General features: G+C 38.8%; 1 protein-coding gene across 3 annotated transcripts in view; it reads right to left on the reverse strand.

Moving 5' to 3' along the window:
* Nucleotides 1-926: 926 nt before the first annotated feature.
* The window catches only part of LOC137128758 (unconventional myosin-Ic-like), a 49,889-nt gene continuing 33,071 nt past the window's right edge, over nt 927-17,744 (reverse strand). For all 3 annotated transcript variants that reach the window (XM_067507248.1, XM_067507250.1, XM_067507249.1), the window contains 27 exons: nt 17,276-17,455; nt 16,012-16,110; nt 15,281-15,391; nt 14,372-14,443; nt 14,055-14,174; nt 13,517-13,590; nt 12,501-12,606; nt 11,693-11,773; nt 10,460-10,551; nt 10,244-10,338; nt 9,798-9,844; nt 9,591-9,671; nt 8,901-9,006; nt 7,676-7,793; nt 6,940-7,053; nt 6,609-6,685; nt 6,454-6,522; nt 5,955-6,039; nt 5,510-5,669; nt 4,735-4,818; nt 4,520-4,613; nt 4,366-4,421; nt 4,148-4,283; nt 3,974-4,044; nt 3,754-3,851; nt 3,539-3,638; nt 927-3,031 (listed from right to left, as the gene is read on the reverse strand). In XM_067507248.1, coding sequence (XP_067363349.1) covers nt 3,005-3,031; nt 3,539-3,638; nt 3,754-3,851; nt 3,974-4,044; nt 4,148-4,283; nt 4,366-4,421; nt 4,520-4,613; nt 4,735-4,818; nt 5,510-5,669; nt 5,955-6,039; nt 6,454-6,522; nt 6,609-6,685; nt 6,940-7,053; nt 7,676-7,793; nt 8,901-9,006; nt 9,591-9,671; nt 9,798-9,844; nt 10,244-10,338; nt 10,460-10,551; nt 11,693-11,773; nt 12,501-12,606; nt 13,517-13,590; nt 14,055-14,174; nt 14,372-14,443; nt 15,281-15,391; nt 16,012-16,110; nt 17,276-17,455 — 2,553 coding nt within the window. In that variant the 3' untranslated portion in view covers nt 927-3,004. The remainder of the gene's footprint in view (nt 3,032-3,538; nt 3,639-3,753; nt 3,852-3,973; nt 4,045-4,147; nt 4,284-4,365; nt 4,422-4,519; nt 4,614-4,734; nt 4,819-5,509; nt 5,670-5,954; nt 6,040-6,453; nt 6,523-6,608; nt 6,686-6,939; nt 7,054-7,675; nt 7,794-8,900; nt 9,007-9,590; nt 9,672-9,797; nt 9,845-10,243; nt 10,339-10,459; nt 10,552-11,692; nt 11,774-12,500; nt 12,607-13,516; nt 13,591-14,054; nt 14,175-14,371; nt 14,444-15,280; nt 15,392-16,011; nt 16,111-17,275; nt 17,456-17,744) is intronic.

Here is a 17,744-nt window from a genome sequence, read left to right on the forward strand (position 1 = left end):
TGAAAGCAAAAAGCCACTGCAGGAAGGATTTAGACCAGGGGCGACATCTGCTGGCTGCTTCCAAACGGGAAACTCAAGGACTGTTGTCAGATTCAAATCAGTACAATTTTGTACAAATACTGTAAGGTATTATAAATAAAAGTTCATATTGTCAACGTATTTATCATGTGTTAACATTTAAGCAGCATTTTATCATCGTAGCTATTCAATTTGAAGAACCTTTATCACACAGGGGGGCTCCCAGGGAGCTAGCGCATCCCATCCTGCTGCTCTACCCAAGAGCTACCAGGCGCCTTAATTAATGTGTATATACATGTTGGAATAGTGGTGAACACTGTTAAGAATATGCATGTATGTATATCATGCTTATTTTATTATGGTTACAACAGAGTAGTTACCAATGATTATTTATTCCATGCAAATGTGGTGCGTTTAGTAAAATCTGTGAATCCGTGAACATGCATATATGGTGCACATAGATTTACATGCATGTGTAGGTATATGTAGTTTAAAGTAAATGTAGACATTTTAAACAAAAGGACTTTGCTTTCTACACCCTTATAGTTCTACTAGACACCAGAAGTTTTCAAACCATCACGTTATTAAAGCTTCCTAGCTGTTCTGGAGCCTTCAATTGTATCACACACACACACACACACTTCTTTACCACAGGGTTGTAGCCATTACAAACTTTTATATATTGTGTTATTATATGTCTTTGTTAAAATGAAAACAAATATAATGGTATGTACTGATAAACACTAGTCAACTGAACAGAGGGAAAGTAATAAATCATTCATAAGTTTGTGTTTAGTTTTCAAATGTATTTATTTTTAGTATCTTTTAGTGTGTTGGAATAATTATACATCGATTTGGTGCATACAGTAAACTAGAACTGATAACAGGAGTGCATCTGTAAATTAATAGACAGTCATATTTTTGGTTTTAATAAAGCTTTTACATGGAGAGAGAACAAACCTTTGGGTGCTGCTGGGAAAGTTTTAGAAACAGCCTGAAGACAAACGTCCACCAAGACTAGAAACAAGTCTCATTTCCAAATAAAGTTTTGTATTGCTATCCAAGGCACAGGAACATGTTAAACAACACTAAAACCCTTTTCTCCCCAAATGTTTCATATCAAACCTATCTGGCTTGAATCTGTCATTTATTTAACACAGACAACAAACTGTACATATACATCTCCCCCTTGAAAAAAAACATAATGAGAACAGACATAACATATAAATCATACAACACAGAATCACTATAAATCAACAGGGTATTTGGCTAGAAGAAGCACTGTTCTGCCTCGGTTATTGCACTTGCCTCTCCACCCAGGGCGATGCTGAGAGGAAGTTCTGTCTGTGAATGAGTTCTGGATAAAATTACTTTGAAACATTTGGAGCTGCTCTCAAATGTTTTCAGAAACAACTTTTTCACTGTTAGTTGTTGACCGCACCTGTAGGCTTAAGGGGGAGTTAGGTTTGCCCATATTTCAACTTCAGCTTGTGGGATACTTTGATAAAAATGCTTCTGCATCTTACTGTTGTGCAGCTTTTTTAGTCATGCAGCTGGATTTAAAGGGGCAAAAAGTCTATAAAGACTTACATATTTGTTGTACTAAGGAAATAGTTTTTAATTTCATGCTTAATTTGTAAGCATGTTGTTTGTACAACAAAAGTTCAACGATATGGCTACAAATCCTGAGGTTTGGTCTCAAATTATGATCTAAATTCCGTCTCATATGTGCACAATTGTGCACATATGTTAAATTAACAAAATAATGAAATTGTCTGGCAAAATTAAATGAAATGAATTGTCAAACTCTAGTCAGGGCTAGCTAGTGGAGCAGGTCAATCATGAAGGGACAGACAGCAATGTCCTCTAAAACAGAAACGGGCCGGTCAGGTAGGCAACTCAGTAAGCAGGAGATAATGGGAAGAGAAAATAAAGCCAGCTACAGAGCGAGAAGACGTAAGACCTGAGCAAGTTTAGCCTGGTAGAGTATGGGGTTCTGAACAAGACATATCAGAGGATTTCTGTCTTAACTCGACTCATTCTTGTGTTGAGTGTCATGGTTTTCATATACAGCTCTTGAACTCACTCATTAAATACATTAGTCAAGGAAAAGGGTTCAAGCACTTCTTATGTGAAGGCGAATAACTGCAGCATTCTTTCATCCTTCTTTTAACCTTTCTCTTGCCTTTTCTCTCACCCACTTTCTCACTTACTTTGTTCATTTTTGCAGCATTTACAGTACACGGTGATTATTAAATGTACTAAATCCCCCAGCTTCCTTCTTATTTAAACACTATGCGAATACAAACTTGTGAAATATATTCAGTAGTATATCTGTTTATTTTAATTTAGTGAGCTACAGTCTAACACTACTCAGATTTTTGTACCAAAGCCCTACCATTTAATTGAAAAGTTATTGTTCTTCATCCCTGAAGCTCTCAACACCTAATCTACATACTGTCAGCCTTGTTCTGCACACCATCATGCTTAAAAACAATAAGCAATTCGGCCCAGATGAAAACTAGTGTCAACGAAACAGTAAAGCTTTTTAGTTAAGCACAGTAACTAAACAGGGAAAAAAGAGGCAACAGGCTAACCCTGATGCTCATCAACAAAAATCCCCTTCTTCTGATTGTTGTCTCTTATTCCAACACGTCCCTCATCGGTTTCTCGGTAATGTTCCCAGATAAAGCACAATAAACAGGTGGTGCAAGAAAAATGCACCAAATATTTGTTATTCCTTGGCTTCATATATAAAAATCTGAATATTCAAAAAGCAAAAGTATTAATAGTAAAATATAATATATTGACATAAATATCTAATAGTTTTGCTGGATTTATGTTTAATTGGAAGCATATGTCACCTACAGTGACAGGTGGCATCTGATTGGCTTAGGCAGAGCAGGGGTCTGCTGTCGTGTGATTGGAGGGTCGGATAAGTCAGGAGGATGTATGTCCTGGTTTGTGTGTGCTGTCAGAGCGGCCATCATCTGGAGTTCAGTCTGGGAGCAGTCTGGGAAAGAGAAAATGTCAACGGAGTGAGTTTTATTTTTATTGTTATTTTGTCAGAACTGACTTAGGAAGTGAAACCCATTTCTCTTTGGAAACTATGAAATCTTTGACAAAGATAATAAAGTAATTCTTAAAGTTTAATACATTTTAAACATACAATAGGTAAATAATATAACCACTTGGGGGCAGTGCAACAATCTGTATTCCCAATATAACAAGACTCAATATGACAACTATGAGAAACCTTAAACATTTAATTTCATAAACATTCCATATTTTTTGCTTTCTCTGGGCTTCTCTCTGTGGATTTGTCAAGATTAGCCACAAAGTTTAAATTTGATCCATTATAAATAAATAAATACAGATAAGTATTACAATAATTAATTATTGCAATATTCCAACCACTGTATGCAAAATAGATTTGGTCAGAATTCTAAAATAAATGATTTGAAATCATTTATTCACATCAATTTGACTATGTAATGCTAAAATGATTAAATCCACTCACCACAGACAAGTGTCCGTTCTTTGCCTTGGCCACCAGGAGCTCTGATCCAGGTGTGAAGTCTATCATCCCCTCTTTCCCCTGACCCACAATAAACTTTATACTGAGGAAACAACAGGAGGGATGGGGTTAGAATCAGAATATTGAGTCAAGGCTTTGCTTCATCAGGACAAAGTAACAACGTAACACAAAGTAGATCTTGGTGCTCTGCTTCTCACCTGCCCTGGTTGATGTTGATGCTGTTGACTTTGTCAGCACAGATCACAAGCTTGGTCAAGGTCTCAATCACGTGGTCACTCTGCAGAATTACGTCTCCCTTATAGGAAAACACACAGAGTGAAAACTCTCTTTTATGCAACTGGCAAAGATCTGAGGAAAGTGCATAACAGCAATGTTCATAGTTAATTCATCATCTGTCAGCACAAGACTCAGCTTTACCTTCTGTTTGTTGTCCTCACTGGGTACATGCAGAACAAACAGGCCGTCACTGAGGGAGCTGACTGAGATACCTGCAGAGGAAGGACAGTTCAAGCTTTATATAGCCCGATATTATCAGTGTGTGAAATTAACAAACCTCTTAACAAGTGATCGGTGTAGCGGTTGACCTCTGACCTTTAAGAGTTGTGTAGTCGATGCACTGCTTGAGTTTTCCCTCTTCTACAATAACAGCACTACTGCTAGTGAGCAGCAGCTGGCGGGGCCGAGCTTTGTAGCCTTTTCTGTCGTACTTGGTGACAGGTACTGCATACTGGGAACAGGAGGTTAATGGTCAAAACACTGATGATGAGCAAAATAAAACAGTTTATTACACTGCCCTATACTCTACTAACCTTCATCTTCTCACTGCCCAGAGCCTGTAGAGCCTTGGGGTTGATGTCCTCTCCATCTGAACACCAGGAGAGATGCTGTTAAAAATCTTTATCATTGTGAGCAATATAAATCTCTCAACAAACCAGGTTTTGTAGGAAAACATCAGAGCTTTACTGAGTCTTGTGCTGACGAACAGTTTGGGCACACTCTGTGGATAATTGTCCTTCTTGTCCTTGAAGATCTCGCTGGCGATCATCTTCTGCTCCATCTGTTCACACAGAATTGAAGACAATGAAGCAAGCAAAGGGAAGAAGCAAACAAAAAACCTGGCAGTCAGATTACAAAGAGCAGGTCTCTGTAATCTGAATGGGTGTGGGGTCAGCACTCACTTGGTGTTTCCACTCAGGATTGATCTTCTTGCAGTAGCTCCACACCATGTTCTGCATGCACATTTTACGCAAATGCTCTGAAGCCTAAAGGCACACAGAGAGTTCAATTCACATTTCAGTAGTGCTGCCAATGATTGGCTTCATAATACATACAGGATAGGATATGTGAGCATACATATCTTATGTAACATTTGGTCATTTACTTCAACACTTCCATCACTAAAAACATTTACATTTTCTTTTATCATCTTATGTTTTATTCCAAACATTACTTGGACAGCTGTAGATTGTGACCCACAGTGGTTGAAACTAGCCGAAGTTAGGCTCAAATAAGACATCTTAAGACAGCGTCAACCTTTTAAAATATCACACCAAGATAGTTGATAGCTTAGCACAGGAAAAAAAAAAACACATGCTAAATTAAATTTCTTCTTCATTCACATATAAGAGCAATGTAATGTTTGTTTGAGACTTGTATTATTTTGCTTTTTTATAAAAGTCATTAAAGTCATTTCTTTTTTCATCGTTTTAGATAAAGCTTTTACAATAATATCAACCAGGAGATGTCACCATTTTTGAGCTGTGTCAGACACTTTGAAAAAGTGACCCAACACAACACAAATACTAACACTTCATATTAATTTAGTGTTTTACAAATATTATTCATCACTAATCTAAACATCTAGATCACAATAAATTTTGGCATTCAAATCCTAATCTAAGGTTTCTAGCGCATATCTTTCACTGTATGCATGTTTATTATGTTCCTGTATACCTCAGTGAGAGCAGCTGGAGGTGTTGGCCAACTCTTGTCCAGGACATTCTTGGGCAAATTACGGTGCAGCGTCATAAGGAAGGAGTATCGTACGTAATCCAGGAAGTACTCATTCTCTGGACAGCGCTCCTTGTGCCGGTAGATGAAGCCCTTGATAAACCTGAGGGTGAGATGATGTGAGATTTTTTAAAATGATTTTTATAAGATATTTAAAAAAGGTCTTTCACAAGTTACCAATAAAACCTGTTCATCTCCTGGAAAAAAAAACAATTTTGGAAATAAAAATGAAGGTGGCATCTTTTGGACCCACGTGGTTACGTGTGGAACAGTTAACTGAGATGTCGCCCCACCAAAAAAATTGGTAACAAGTTCAAACACAACATGGCACATACATGCTATGTGCGTTTGGAGTCTATAGTGTGTCATTTTCCTGTATGGTCAGTACCTGCGGATAGTATCAGCAGCTTGACGTCTGCGCTTGGCCCTCCTCCTGGCCAGGATCCCCCTCCACCATGCCTGGATTGCAATAGCTGCAAGATACATTATACACATTGTCGAGGGGATCTTACTCGGATCTGATAGTCCAACAAGTACTTCACTCTGGAGATCGTTGTATAACGAACATTGAACATTTATTGTATTTGGTTCTCAACTTAGCCGATAACAGACTAATTGTACATACCAATTTATGAACAGGTATCTCTCAAACACATTCACAAACAGTTTCATCAAACAACTTTCTCAAAGTATGGCTAAACCCAAAGAACTCGTTTCTCACATATCTCTCCTAATCCAATTAACCTTACAATACACAACATAAACAAAAAACAGAGGACACCCTGGCTGGCTCATACACACATCATAACTCACAATAACGATTAATCTGGATTCTTTGGAGACAAACTGTAGTTGTCAAATAAAGTCAGAAGTTAAAGTTTTCTCACCCGAGGTTCTGAGTTTTTGGTATTTAGATTTCTGGCTGTATCCTCTCCATCCTGCCTGCAGCTTTGTGGCTGTGAAAGTGACAGGAGGAAAACAGTTGTAACCTGCAGCACAACAGCTGTGGAAAATATAAGGCACAGGTAGTTGACTATGTTACCAAGACTGTGTTTCCTGGTCTCCAGTGCATCCTCTGTGGCAAACAATGTCTTTGGGAAACGGATGAAGATTTTGGACCTAAAAAGAATAATCAATAAAAATCAAAATACATTTTAAATAAAATGATTAACAACCATTATGACTAAGTGATTAAGTTGCATTCATGGTCAAGAAAAAGCAGAAAGAAGATGACAAACAAAGGGTAAAAACCAGAGTAGGGTAAAAACAAACAAGAGTTCAATATTATTTTGTAAGCTTGAACCATATGTTCTCACACACTTATTTATTTATGTTGGCATCTTTATGTTTGTATTTGTGTGTGAGCTGCTGACCTGCCCAGTTTGTACTCCTCAGGCTTGTATCCCAGGTGTTTGACCAGTGTGGCCACTCCATCAGAGAGTTTCCCCTGCCAGTTAGGCCACGTGTCTGGACACAGAGATTTATACCTACACACAGACAACTATAGGTAAATACTACAATTACTGATTTAATACTAAAGCCAGATGACTTCAACTTATTTCATCCTGTGAAAGGTTCATTCGTCATAACAAGAAGCTACCATTTCTGGCCCATTGGACCATTTCTGAAAACAGGAACCTGGTTTAAAGCTGAAACTACTGGTTGACCAACGATTAGTCAAAACCAAACTGTCCATAGCTTCAACCTATGGCATGTTAACATTTGCTGCTTTTCTTCGTCTACAAACAACAGTGAAGACAGGTAACATTTTTATGATATTTGAATAAAATCATTATCGCTGCAAAGGAATCTTTTTTATTTAGCATTTTGTAGATTATTAATGAACCTCACACTCTTATTCAGAGCACCTGGGGAGACATCAGGGATATCCCTGGTGGGTAGGCTCAGATTTGATCCTGCAGACTTCTGCATCCCATCCTGCTGCTCTACCCATTGAGGGGCAAGGCAAAACGATTGCCATTGGACTCTTATTCTTATTTATTAGAATAACCATGACTGGGTTCATGACTGGTATTCAGCTAACGAGGCACAGTAAAGTGTTGAAATGTCCCTTTTTTTCAACCTGGTAGAAAAACAGTATCCAATAACCTTTGTAAGAAGATCTCGTAGCGTCGTCTGTATGCAAATCCTGCTCTCCTCACCCTCAGATTCTCCATCAAACCCAGGTACTTGACCTGGTGTCGGATCAGCACTTCATCAAAGCGACCTGGGCACAGGGTGAAGAGGGAGAGCAAGGTTAAATCAGTCAGAGAAAAATGTAATGTCTGTTGGACAAAATGAACCAGAGAAAACCAGTAAATGCTAAACAGCAAAAGTAGGAGTGTCAAAGGACAGAGAAACAGTGTGAAACTAACAAAAGGCCAAGTGTAGAGGGAAACAAAGGCTGGTCCAATATACTGACGACCACACTGAGTTTACACTGCAGCTACTGATGCAGCTGAAAACAAAGTGTTTTGGTTGGAATTAGCAAAAGCACAAGATTAACATGTTTGTGAGAAATGATTAGTTGGTTAAAGCTGCTAAGCTACTTCTACTTTGCTTATAGGAACTGTTAACAATACATAAACACAAATTAATGAAAATTATTAGTGTACAAAACAACTTAATTGCAAATCTTGTGGCTGATACTTAATATTTGAAGGGTCATTAATAGGGTTTCCACATTTAAAAATAATATTAAAGTTGCTCAAATTGGTTAAAAGAAAACAAAACTAAAACTTTTATGACATTTAAATGATTCTACAGTAATAAACATTTACATTAAATATTCAATTACTTTTAAAATTGTTATAATTACAGCTGTTGTTTTTGGTTTTGTACATTACTGTGTCAAACAAAAAGCCAATCTAAAGCTCCATGTTGTTTACATGGTGTCCATGTTATACCACTTCACAAAGAAACACCTCTTCTCTCCCACTTACTTTGACTGAACAACATTAATGTCAGACCTTATACTTTTATTTCATTGTGGAAAAAAAAAGGAAAATCACATTAATAAAAAAATGCTATGGACTGTGGACTCTTAAGCAGAAACTTCAAGAATGTCTAAATATTATTAAAATTACTTCACACTAGATATCGCAGCAACTGACAGGTTGTTTGGTTTTCTGAAATGAAGCGTTTGAGGTTTGAATTACACATATCTATACATTAATGCTTATAGTCATTCACACACGATTAGCCTAACTGATGTACCTGAGCAATCATCTGACACGCATGCCGTTTCTTTGTCACCTCTGCCTGGTACAAAAGGTGTTTTAAAAGAAAACCATTTACTTTCTAGCAAAAAGCAAAAACACAATGCTGGACTTACCTGCTTGCTTCGAGTCATTGGGCTTGATGCAGCGGACGTACGACGGCTCCTTTGACATGAGGATCTCCATTAGTTTCGCCAGACTGGCTTTGAATTGGGTGGCTGCCTGGAAGAGGCAGACACAGAATGACAATAGATGAAAGCTGGTAAAGCAGGGATGAAGAGATGAAGGTAAGAGGATGGAAAATGATGCTGGGGAGTAACTGAAGCAAAGAGTCAGGAAACTGATTGAGTGGATGGTGAATGCAAATATTGGCCAGCAGACAGAGATGATGACCTAAGAACAGCTACGCAAATAGAGGAGTAGCTGATGTGACTGAACTGGCAGTTCAGTAGATACTGAACACTGGGGCCAGTGTGGGGGACTGGGACTCTAACTTGCCAGCCTGTGACAGTACCCTGTTTAAGTGTGTGTGTGTGTGTGTGTGAGGGAAGGGCAATCAAGTGTCAGGGCATTCCTCATTGAGTGGGAGGCCACAGAGAATCCCCATCAGACTGGACTGCCAACTTAACGCGGAGAGGGAAAACACACCATTGTTTGTTTTGCTGTGGGAAAGTATGTTGGGACGCATGAGAGTATGATTTGTAAGTGTGGAAAACAGGCAGAGGAAACCATGGGATATGTACCTCTCTCTCTTACACACACACACACACACACACACACACACACACACACAAAAAGTATCTGACCGTGTCTGGGCGCTTCTTGTCACTCAGCTCCTCCCTGTCGAAACATTGGGTCAGGATCCCGTTCTCTGACATAGACATAACCTACAAACAAAACAAATGGACATTTTACCCATTAAATCAAGACTTCATTAAGTTTAGTTTTGATGAAGCTTTCAGTCGCATCACCCTTCCAATTTATTTTCCTCTTCATTCTAAACTCAGTCTCACCTCTTTTATGTTCCTAAAAAGGAGGTCATTGTTCTTGTCCAAAAATCCTGAGGAAGGAAAGATGAAATCTTTACATATACTAACTTTCACAGAAGGTGTCTCAGGAAAACGTTTTACTGGTTCAATCCACATACTGAATGTGACCATTTTATTTCAATAATAACTCAACTGTAATGAAAATATAAAATGTTCTGATACAGACAATTTCAATAATGGCATATTGTCATGAAGGTGTAAAATACATTTTTGATTTAATAACATGCTACATTTAGCTGACAGTATTTTTATGTTTACTAAAAGTGGGTTTTGCATGCCTAATCTTCTAAACTCACATCAGATGACATGACGCCACACTAGCCTGACTGCTATGCGTCATCTGTTTCTAGTAGTGAAAACGGATGGATTATTTGTATATGGAAAGCATGGACGGAGCAACACACACACACCGTTGACATTGTAGTTGACCTCTCCAGCATAATGCAGCAGACGGAATTCATCACGGCTCATTACCTTCCGAGTTTTTCCATCAGCCAGTTTGTGACTGCAGGGCAACACACACGAAAAGGATGTATCGTTACACAGGCTCGATGTATATACATAAGAAACTGGAAACATTTGTGGCATTGCAGGAGTAACATTAGACAAGAGAGAATCAAACTGACGTGACAAAGTGTGGGTGTCCTCCCACTGTATTCTCCAGCTTCTCTAGGAAAGTTGTATCACTGGCATCTCCAGGTCTCAGGCACTCTTCATCCTGAGAGAAGGAGCAGAAATCAGTCATGAACTCACACAAACCAGACACATTTTAGACTATGCCCTCGTCATTTACACATATTTAAAACTAACCTATTTGTATAAGAAAATTAAATCAAATCAATGAACATATAATGTGCTTTATTGTTTGAAAATATACTAGTTTCTTAGTATGATATTTGCTTGCTCTTCTTGCTGTGTGTGTGATGAGATTGACTCTCATGACTCTCACATTAACAATAGAGCAAGAACCAGGAGATGGTTAGCTTAGCCTAGCTAAACTTATGTAAAAAGTGAAAAAATATGTATCTTATTTATTAGCATGTTATATATCATTTGTTGCAAAAAGACAGCTTGAGTAATTGTAGTCCAGGTGCTGGCCACGCCCATGTGCCAAAGAAATGAGAAACATACGGCCGTGCTTCAGTTGGTAGAGTGACCGCCTACTGACCATAGGGTTAGATGTTCGTTCCCCGTGCTTTCTGAAAGTGTGTCGAAGTGTCCTTGTGGAAGACACTGAACCCCCTAAGCCCATCCCCATCTCCAGCCGTGCAGTGCCGGTCTCAAGCACGGTAGAAATTGGGGAGGGTTGCTTTAGGAAGGGCACCTGGCATAAAAACTGCACCAAATCAACATGGGGACAAACAATCTGCTGTGGCGACTCGGAATTCACGGGACAAAAAAACAAACAAACAAATACAGCCGTTCGTGAGGTCCCAAAATTTAAGCTTATCCCAGCTGTCATTGGGGGAGGCAGGGTAGACCCTAGACAGGTCGCTAGTCTATCACAGGGCCAACACAGTGAGACATACACAAACCGACAACCATTCACACTCACTTTCACACTACGGCCAATTTAGAGTCACCAGTTAACCTAACATACATGTCTTTGGACTATGGGAAGAAACTGGAGTACCCGGAGGAAACCCATGAAAGCACGGGTAGAACATGCAAATTCCACACACAAAGGCCGCAGGTAGCCGAGGATGCGAACCCAGCGACTTGTGACCTTCTGGCAGTGAGGTGGCAGCACTTACCACTCCACCATCGCGCTGCCCAGTTTAGCTTTCTTTTGAAACAAAATACAAATTTAAAATTCTGTAAGTTACGTAGCAAAGACAGAGAGCAGTGTGTCTCCTCACAAGAATAGAGATGATGCCTTTGAATTTCTCCTCCACCAGGTCACAGATGATCTTGTTGTTGAAGTACTGCACCGGCTCCCACTGAAAAAAAAAAAATACAGTTTTATTTAGAGTTAAAAAATCTTTAAATTAATTGGCCTTGCCTGACATAATAAACATCATGAAATTGTGTGTTTTTTCTCACTGTCTAAACTTTCCTGTAAGGCAACAACATTTGGGACAACAAACTTGTCTAATACATGAGTCAATACCCAACACAATTATTACTGCTTATAAAGTCAATCATCTGCAGAATTACGGGAATGCTGGCTTGCAGACATGCTGTTCACCCACATGTACATGGACACTTGTAGGTTATGTTAGCTCTAACTGCCACATAATTTCCACAAAGATGACAGGGTATGCAGCCCACAGCCCTGATGTCAGAGGATAATGGGCTCTTTGAGAGGTGAAGCCAAGTTTCTCCCACAACCTGTTTGCTCTCCGACCAGTGCATTTATATTAGTCTCAAGACAAGAGGCCTTTGTTCCAAAGAAGCAAAACAAAATAATGAAAATGCAGTGGATGTAAATGAAGACAAAGACACAAGTAAGCAACCGAAGACGAAATTAAAAAAAAAAAAACATCTTGAAATAGAACTTGTAGTAATCCAGACATATTTTAACGGCAAACAAACAAACAATTAAACAAACAACAGCTAACTCCTAGTAGGGTGGCAAATTCCATCATTAAATTAGCTATTTTCATTATCACAGCACTTTTTATGACAGAGGGGTGATGGAGGGAGGAAGGGAAGGTGATGTCTAACCGTGATGCCTTCGGCCTCATACTCCTCCTGCTCTGACTTGAGGGTGAGTTCAATGAAGAGTTGCTGTAGCTTCTCATTACAGTAGTTGATGCAGAATTGCTCAAAGCTGCAACACATGACAGAAAACATCTTAGATACGGGAAAAAACAAGGCTTAGGGGATTAACAGTTTTGACTGATGCTTGTTCTTCAAAATAGTGAATTTAAGAGGCAGATGCCTAATTTTATCTTAAAAACTGGTTTGTATAAAGTTGGTAATTCAGTTAGTGCCAACAAATCCCATAAGAAGACTAAAACCAACAATGAACTATAAAGTCTAACTCAAGTATTTGAGTTAGCTTTGTCTGTGCCATAAAGCTTTATTGTTATTCTCAAACTAGTTGCAAACTGGTTCCTTCACTGAGAGAAATATGAGCAGTTTGTTTAAAAACAGCTCTGCGGGCTAATAAATGCTACACTTTCACTATCTCTGAAGAGCAGTTCCTTTAAGGTACACATGGTTCTGAGCTGGGGTGCAGTCTGACAGATATAAAAAGGGTTTGCATTTGATCACATATCATATGGTTTAGCATATGATATTAAAATTTGAATTAATATATAATTTTGTTTATTTCTTTAGTATAAATGTAATAAAAACAATAACGAAAGATGCAAAAGTCTGTAGTGTATGACTGCACAGAATGTATTTACATACAAATGTGTAACAGACATGTATATATGCATAAACACATACAAATACACATGAATGCACATACACATGTACACACACATCTATACACATCTATTAACACTCAACACTAGCAACTAACACATTTTGCCACAGTGTGCTACAGGAAGATTCTCCTACAGAGGTCATGTATGTTTAAATAGAAGACACAGCCAAAGATCCTCTGAAAGTTCAAAGGGGGGCTAAAATAGCAAAAGGGCAATGCCCTTTTTTAACAAGATTTTATCTAGGATTATACCCAGGGATAATAACTTAGCATAAATCAAAGGGAAAAAACATATTCACTCTACCTGTTGTGCTGGAAGACCTCAAAGCCATAAATGTCCAGCAGGCCAATGACTGAGTAATGTTTGTAGGAGTCATCCTGTTAAACAAAACCAAATATAAAGTTAAATTGAGTAATTAGCATTAAAAAGTAGTTTGAACATATTAAAATATAAATTTTAAAACAAAAAAGTTTTAACAGTAGATAAAATCCGATTTTCTTTAAGACTGCTGTTTTAGTTTATATTGAATATATCTATTATGTTAACCTTGGCAGGCAAGAAAAATTCCAAGCGAGAATAGGTTATTATTGGTATTCCATGATATAATAATGGCTTATGTTCACTGTTTAAATATCCACAAGGTGGAGCTGTGCTGTAACAGGATAAACAAGAGACTTTAACATATTCTCTCAAAAGTTGTGTGATTTAAAAAAACTTGAGAGAAAATTCATCAAAAAAAGTTTATGTTACATAAAAATTCTGCGGTGTGTGCACTTCATATGCCATCATATTCATCAAGTGAATGAATTGTGTGTGCGCGGATGTGTGTGTTTATGTGTACCGTGTATGCCAGTGAAGCATTGATCTTGTTCACAAGCCAGGTGAAGGTGCGTCCATAGACAGCCTTGGACAGAGCATCCCGAGCATAAGATGCCTGTTCTAGATTCAGCGGACTCAACAGCTGATGAAGAAAAACATACGCACACAGACACACGCACAGTGGAAGGTGAGAGGCTGAATAGAGACGTCAAAGACAGACAACAAAGTTACATAAGTTACAATATAATTACTTTGAGCCAGACTAGACATTACACATACACATTTACTAATGCTTATCACACGCTTGCTCCCACAATGAGAGGGTGTCACTACACCTACCTCCTCTCCCTTGGCAATAATCTTCTTGTGTGTGAGTGCCTCTGTCAGCACTGCGCCATTCACTCCTAACAACTGGAAAAGCACAACAACATTAGCACAGCTTCACCGGTGAAAAATAAATCAGTGGTAAACAATAAATAGGCAGACGCCATGCCAATCAGCAGCAGTGACATCCTGTGGGAAGTATCTATTGATTATGTCTAACATTAGGTTAACTGGAATAAATGAGGGAAAAAGTCACATCCAAAGGATGATCTTGTTTTTCTAAATTAGTCATAATGGGTAAAAATTTGTGAAGCATCCGTGAAGCATCTTTAGGACAATGATGTTCTGTGCAGAAGTTTGCATTACCCTTATTTTAAAATGTCAAAAATTCAAATAACTTTTTTCAACATAATATTTATGGCACCCAATTAGCCAGTACAAATTTTCCGTTATCAGAAATTACAGTAAATGTCAAATTAATTTATGAAGAGGGGTACAAACGTTTGCAACAATGTAATTTTCCAATCCTTGACCAAAAAAGATCAAGGGCTTTCAGGCTTGACCCTTCAGGGGTCGCCAAGCGAAACATGTTCCGCATGCTGATTTGGCATGACTTTTCATGCCAGATGCCCTAGCTACCACAACCATCCCATTTTTATCGGGGCATCGGGTCTGCCGCTAAGGTAGCCCTTTGTGACTGGGTGGGGCCACACCTGGTGGGCTGGGATTGGATCCCGCAGCCTTCTGTATCCCAACCTGATGCTCTACCCATTTTAGTTTTTGGCTTCACTTTAAAAATGATCCCAAGAATGTTTTCTGGGTGCTTGATTAGTAAAAACCCATGCATAAAAAAAAAAAAAAATCCCATTTCCCCTCCCTGGGCTATTAAGGTTGTTTATGAATTTGTATGGTGCAGCATCTTACCCTGGCCAGATACTTTATCTGTGTGTCAGAGGTGATGCAGACATTTCCCTCTTCTCCCCCGTATTGCACATTGCCCAGGTGAAGCACGCTGGCAATTATGTTCAACAATTCCTGCACAGAGGGAAAAAAGTAAAATAAGAGGCAGTGGCATTAAAGATGTAGACTATGACAATAAAATGAACAAGAGATGCAGCAGTATATGTCACTCTAAATAGTGTTATGCAGAACTTTGAAGACATGAATGGCTTTGTATACACTGAGGTTTAGCAGTTAAACAGGAATGCAGCAATCTGCTCTAACACACACAAAAGCACACACCTGCTCTTCACTGTGTGAGATTTTAAAAAGATCTGGAAGCAAGCCCAGACTCATAAACATGCAGCAAGACCTCTACACTAAGTTCTCACCATATAATAATCACCACAAACACACAAACTGAGCAATCTAAAAAACAGCTTCCAACAAAAGCATCTGAAACAGAAAGAGCCCGATCACACTCAGGCTCACTAAGTACTCCTTATAGTAAAATACGTGGAAAAAAACATCTGTATAGTCACTGACTGTGGAAATAAGTTTGCTTATTTAAGTTTGGCTCACTCAGCTTTTTTGTTTCAATAAACAGCATTCAGAAGCCTGGAGGAAAGGTTCAGCATTTTGACCTGTTACTAATATTTTCTACACCTTTTACATTATATTTGTATGAAAAACAGATTAGTCAGCCTGGTTCTTACCTCCACCTCGTCCTCAGTGAAGCCAATCACATTCAAGGCCTTCCTCACCACCTTCCAATCGCTGCGATCGTTGATGGAGCTCACTTTGGGACAGTTACCCTATGGAAAACACACACAAACACACAGGTAGGCAAGTGAAATCCTGTTCTGGATATGCTCTGTGTTGTGTCCAGCAAAAACCCATAAAGCATTTGATGTGTAAATTCATGTTTACATGTGAAATAAACACTTATTTATGTGTGATGTAAACATCTAATTACATAAACACACATGAGTTTTTGTTGCTCAGTAGTTATTGGTGTGTGTGTGTGTGTGTGTTTATTGAGGGGAAGATTCAGCTAGAGCCTTAAGGCAGATTTTTCCCCTGAGAAAAGCTCCTCTCACAGCAGCGAGAATCCCTGACTAAGAGCCTATTAGCCACATCTCCCACAGGAACGCACAGACACAAATATTCAGACACACAGAGTAGTGTAACGATTTCAGGTAGGACACAGAGAGCAGGAGTGATTTGGAGATGAATGTCCCACAGTTCCCCTGCAGTAATACAGAGGATTCATAATCATCTAAAGAAAACAGATTACCTAGCAAGTGAATCCAAAACTTAATGCATGTTAATAAATGTGTCTCAACTCCAAACCTAATGTGACGCTCCCCCAGCTCAGCTGCTTGTTTGAAGACCGCCACTACGGATTCATTGTTACAGTAATGTTCAGAAATACATTGATTAGGATTCTACTCAAACTGCTGATCCCTGCAGTTTGTGGATGACTGCTGGACCCTATAGGGTCATGATTTCCAAACTCTCAACATGGTGCTTCTACTTGGTAAAATTAATGTGTTGTGCTAGACCCTTTAGCTATTAAAATTGTTCCATAATGTTTATATATTGTATTACATGGTTTATTGTAGATGTACAGTAACAACCTAATTGTGTATATTTCACTTACTAAATCCCTCTAATGTAACTTTATCTTCTAGCCATACTCATTGCTGCTGTACGAGGTCATCACACGACAACAATTTGTTCCAAATATTCTTGCCATTACTACAATTTCTTTTCACATAGAAATCATACCAATATTTTGATTAAAAAAAAGGGACCGGGCACAGTCTTAAACATTTCACACAACCCAGCCCTAGAGACAGATGCACCACGTCAGTCATTCTGAGACTAAGCTTATTCACTAAATACTCACAATGACCAAGCCCTTTTAAACTGGTTGTTATGACCTCATACACAGACATTGAAATACTAGATACGTACCTTCACTAAGTACTGGTATTGCTGGGGGTTCTTCTCCAGGCCCAGCCGTCTCAGCAGGTCCTCCTCCCCGCCCTCAATCAGCTGATAGAAAATGTGAAAGTTCCTTTCTCCGTGATTCTGATGGACCACGCGGGACTTCTCCAGCAGGTAGTTTATGATGTGACCTCCCACTGGGGCACCCTGCCGACGTGATAAAGGCCAAGGATTGAGAAGGCAGGAAGAGGAAGAGGAGGACAGGGTAAGACTGGGGTACTGAGGTGAGATGTAGGGTTGATAATTCATGCAGGTTCAATAGGATTTAATTTTTTTTTTTAGCATGCAATATATTTTACGTACCCACAAAAAGATACGGGAGAAAAAAGTAATGATTTAAATGTCACAGGAAAATAATGTATCCCTTCAAATTACTGTTATGACATTGCTATTACTAAGCATTGTCCAATATTCTATAATACACAGTGATGACAAT

Source organism: Channa argus, chromosome 6, assembly GCF_033026475.1.
Source record: "Channa argus isolate prfri chromosome 6, Channa argus male v1.0, whole genome shotgun sequence".
NCBI lineage: Eukaryota > Metazoa > Chordata > Actinopteri > Anabantiformes > Channidae > Channa > Channa argus.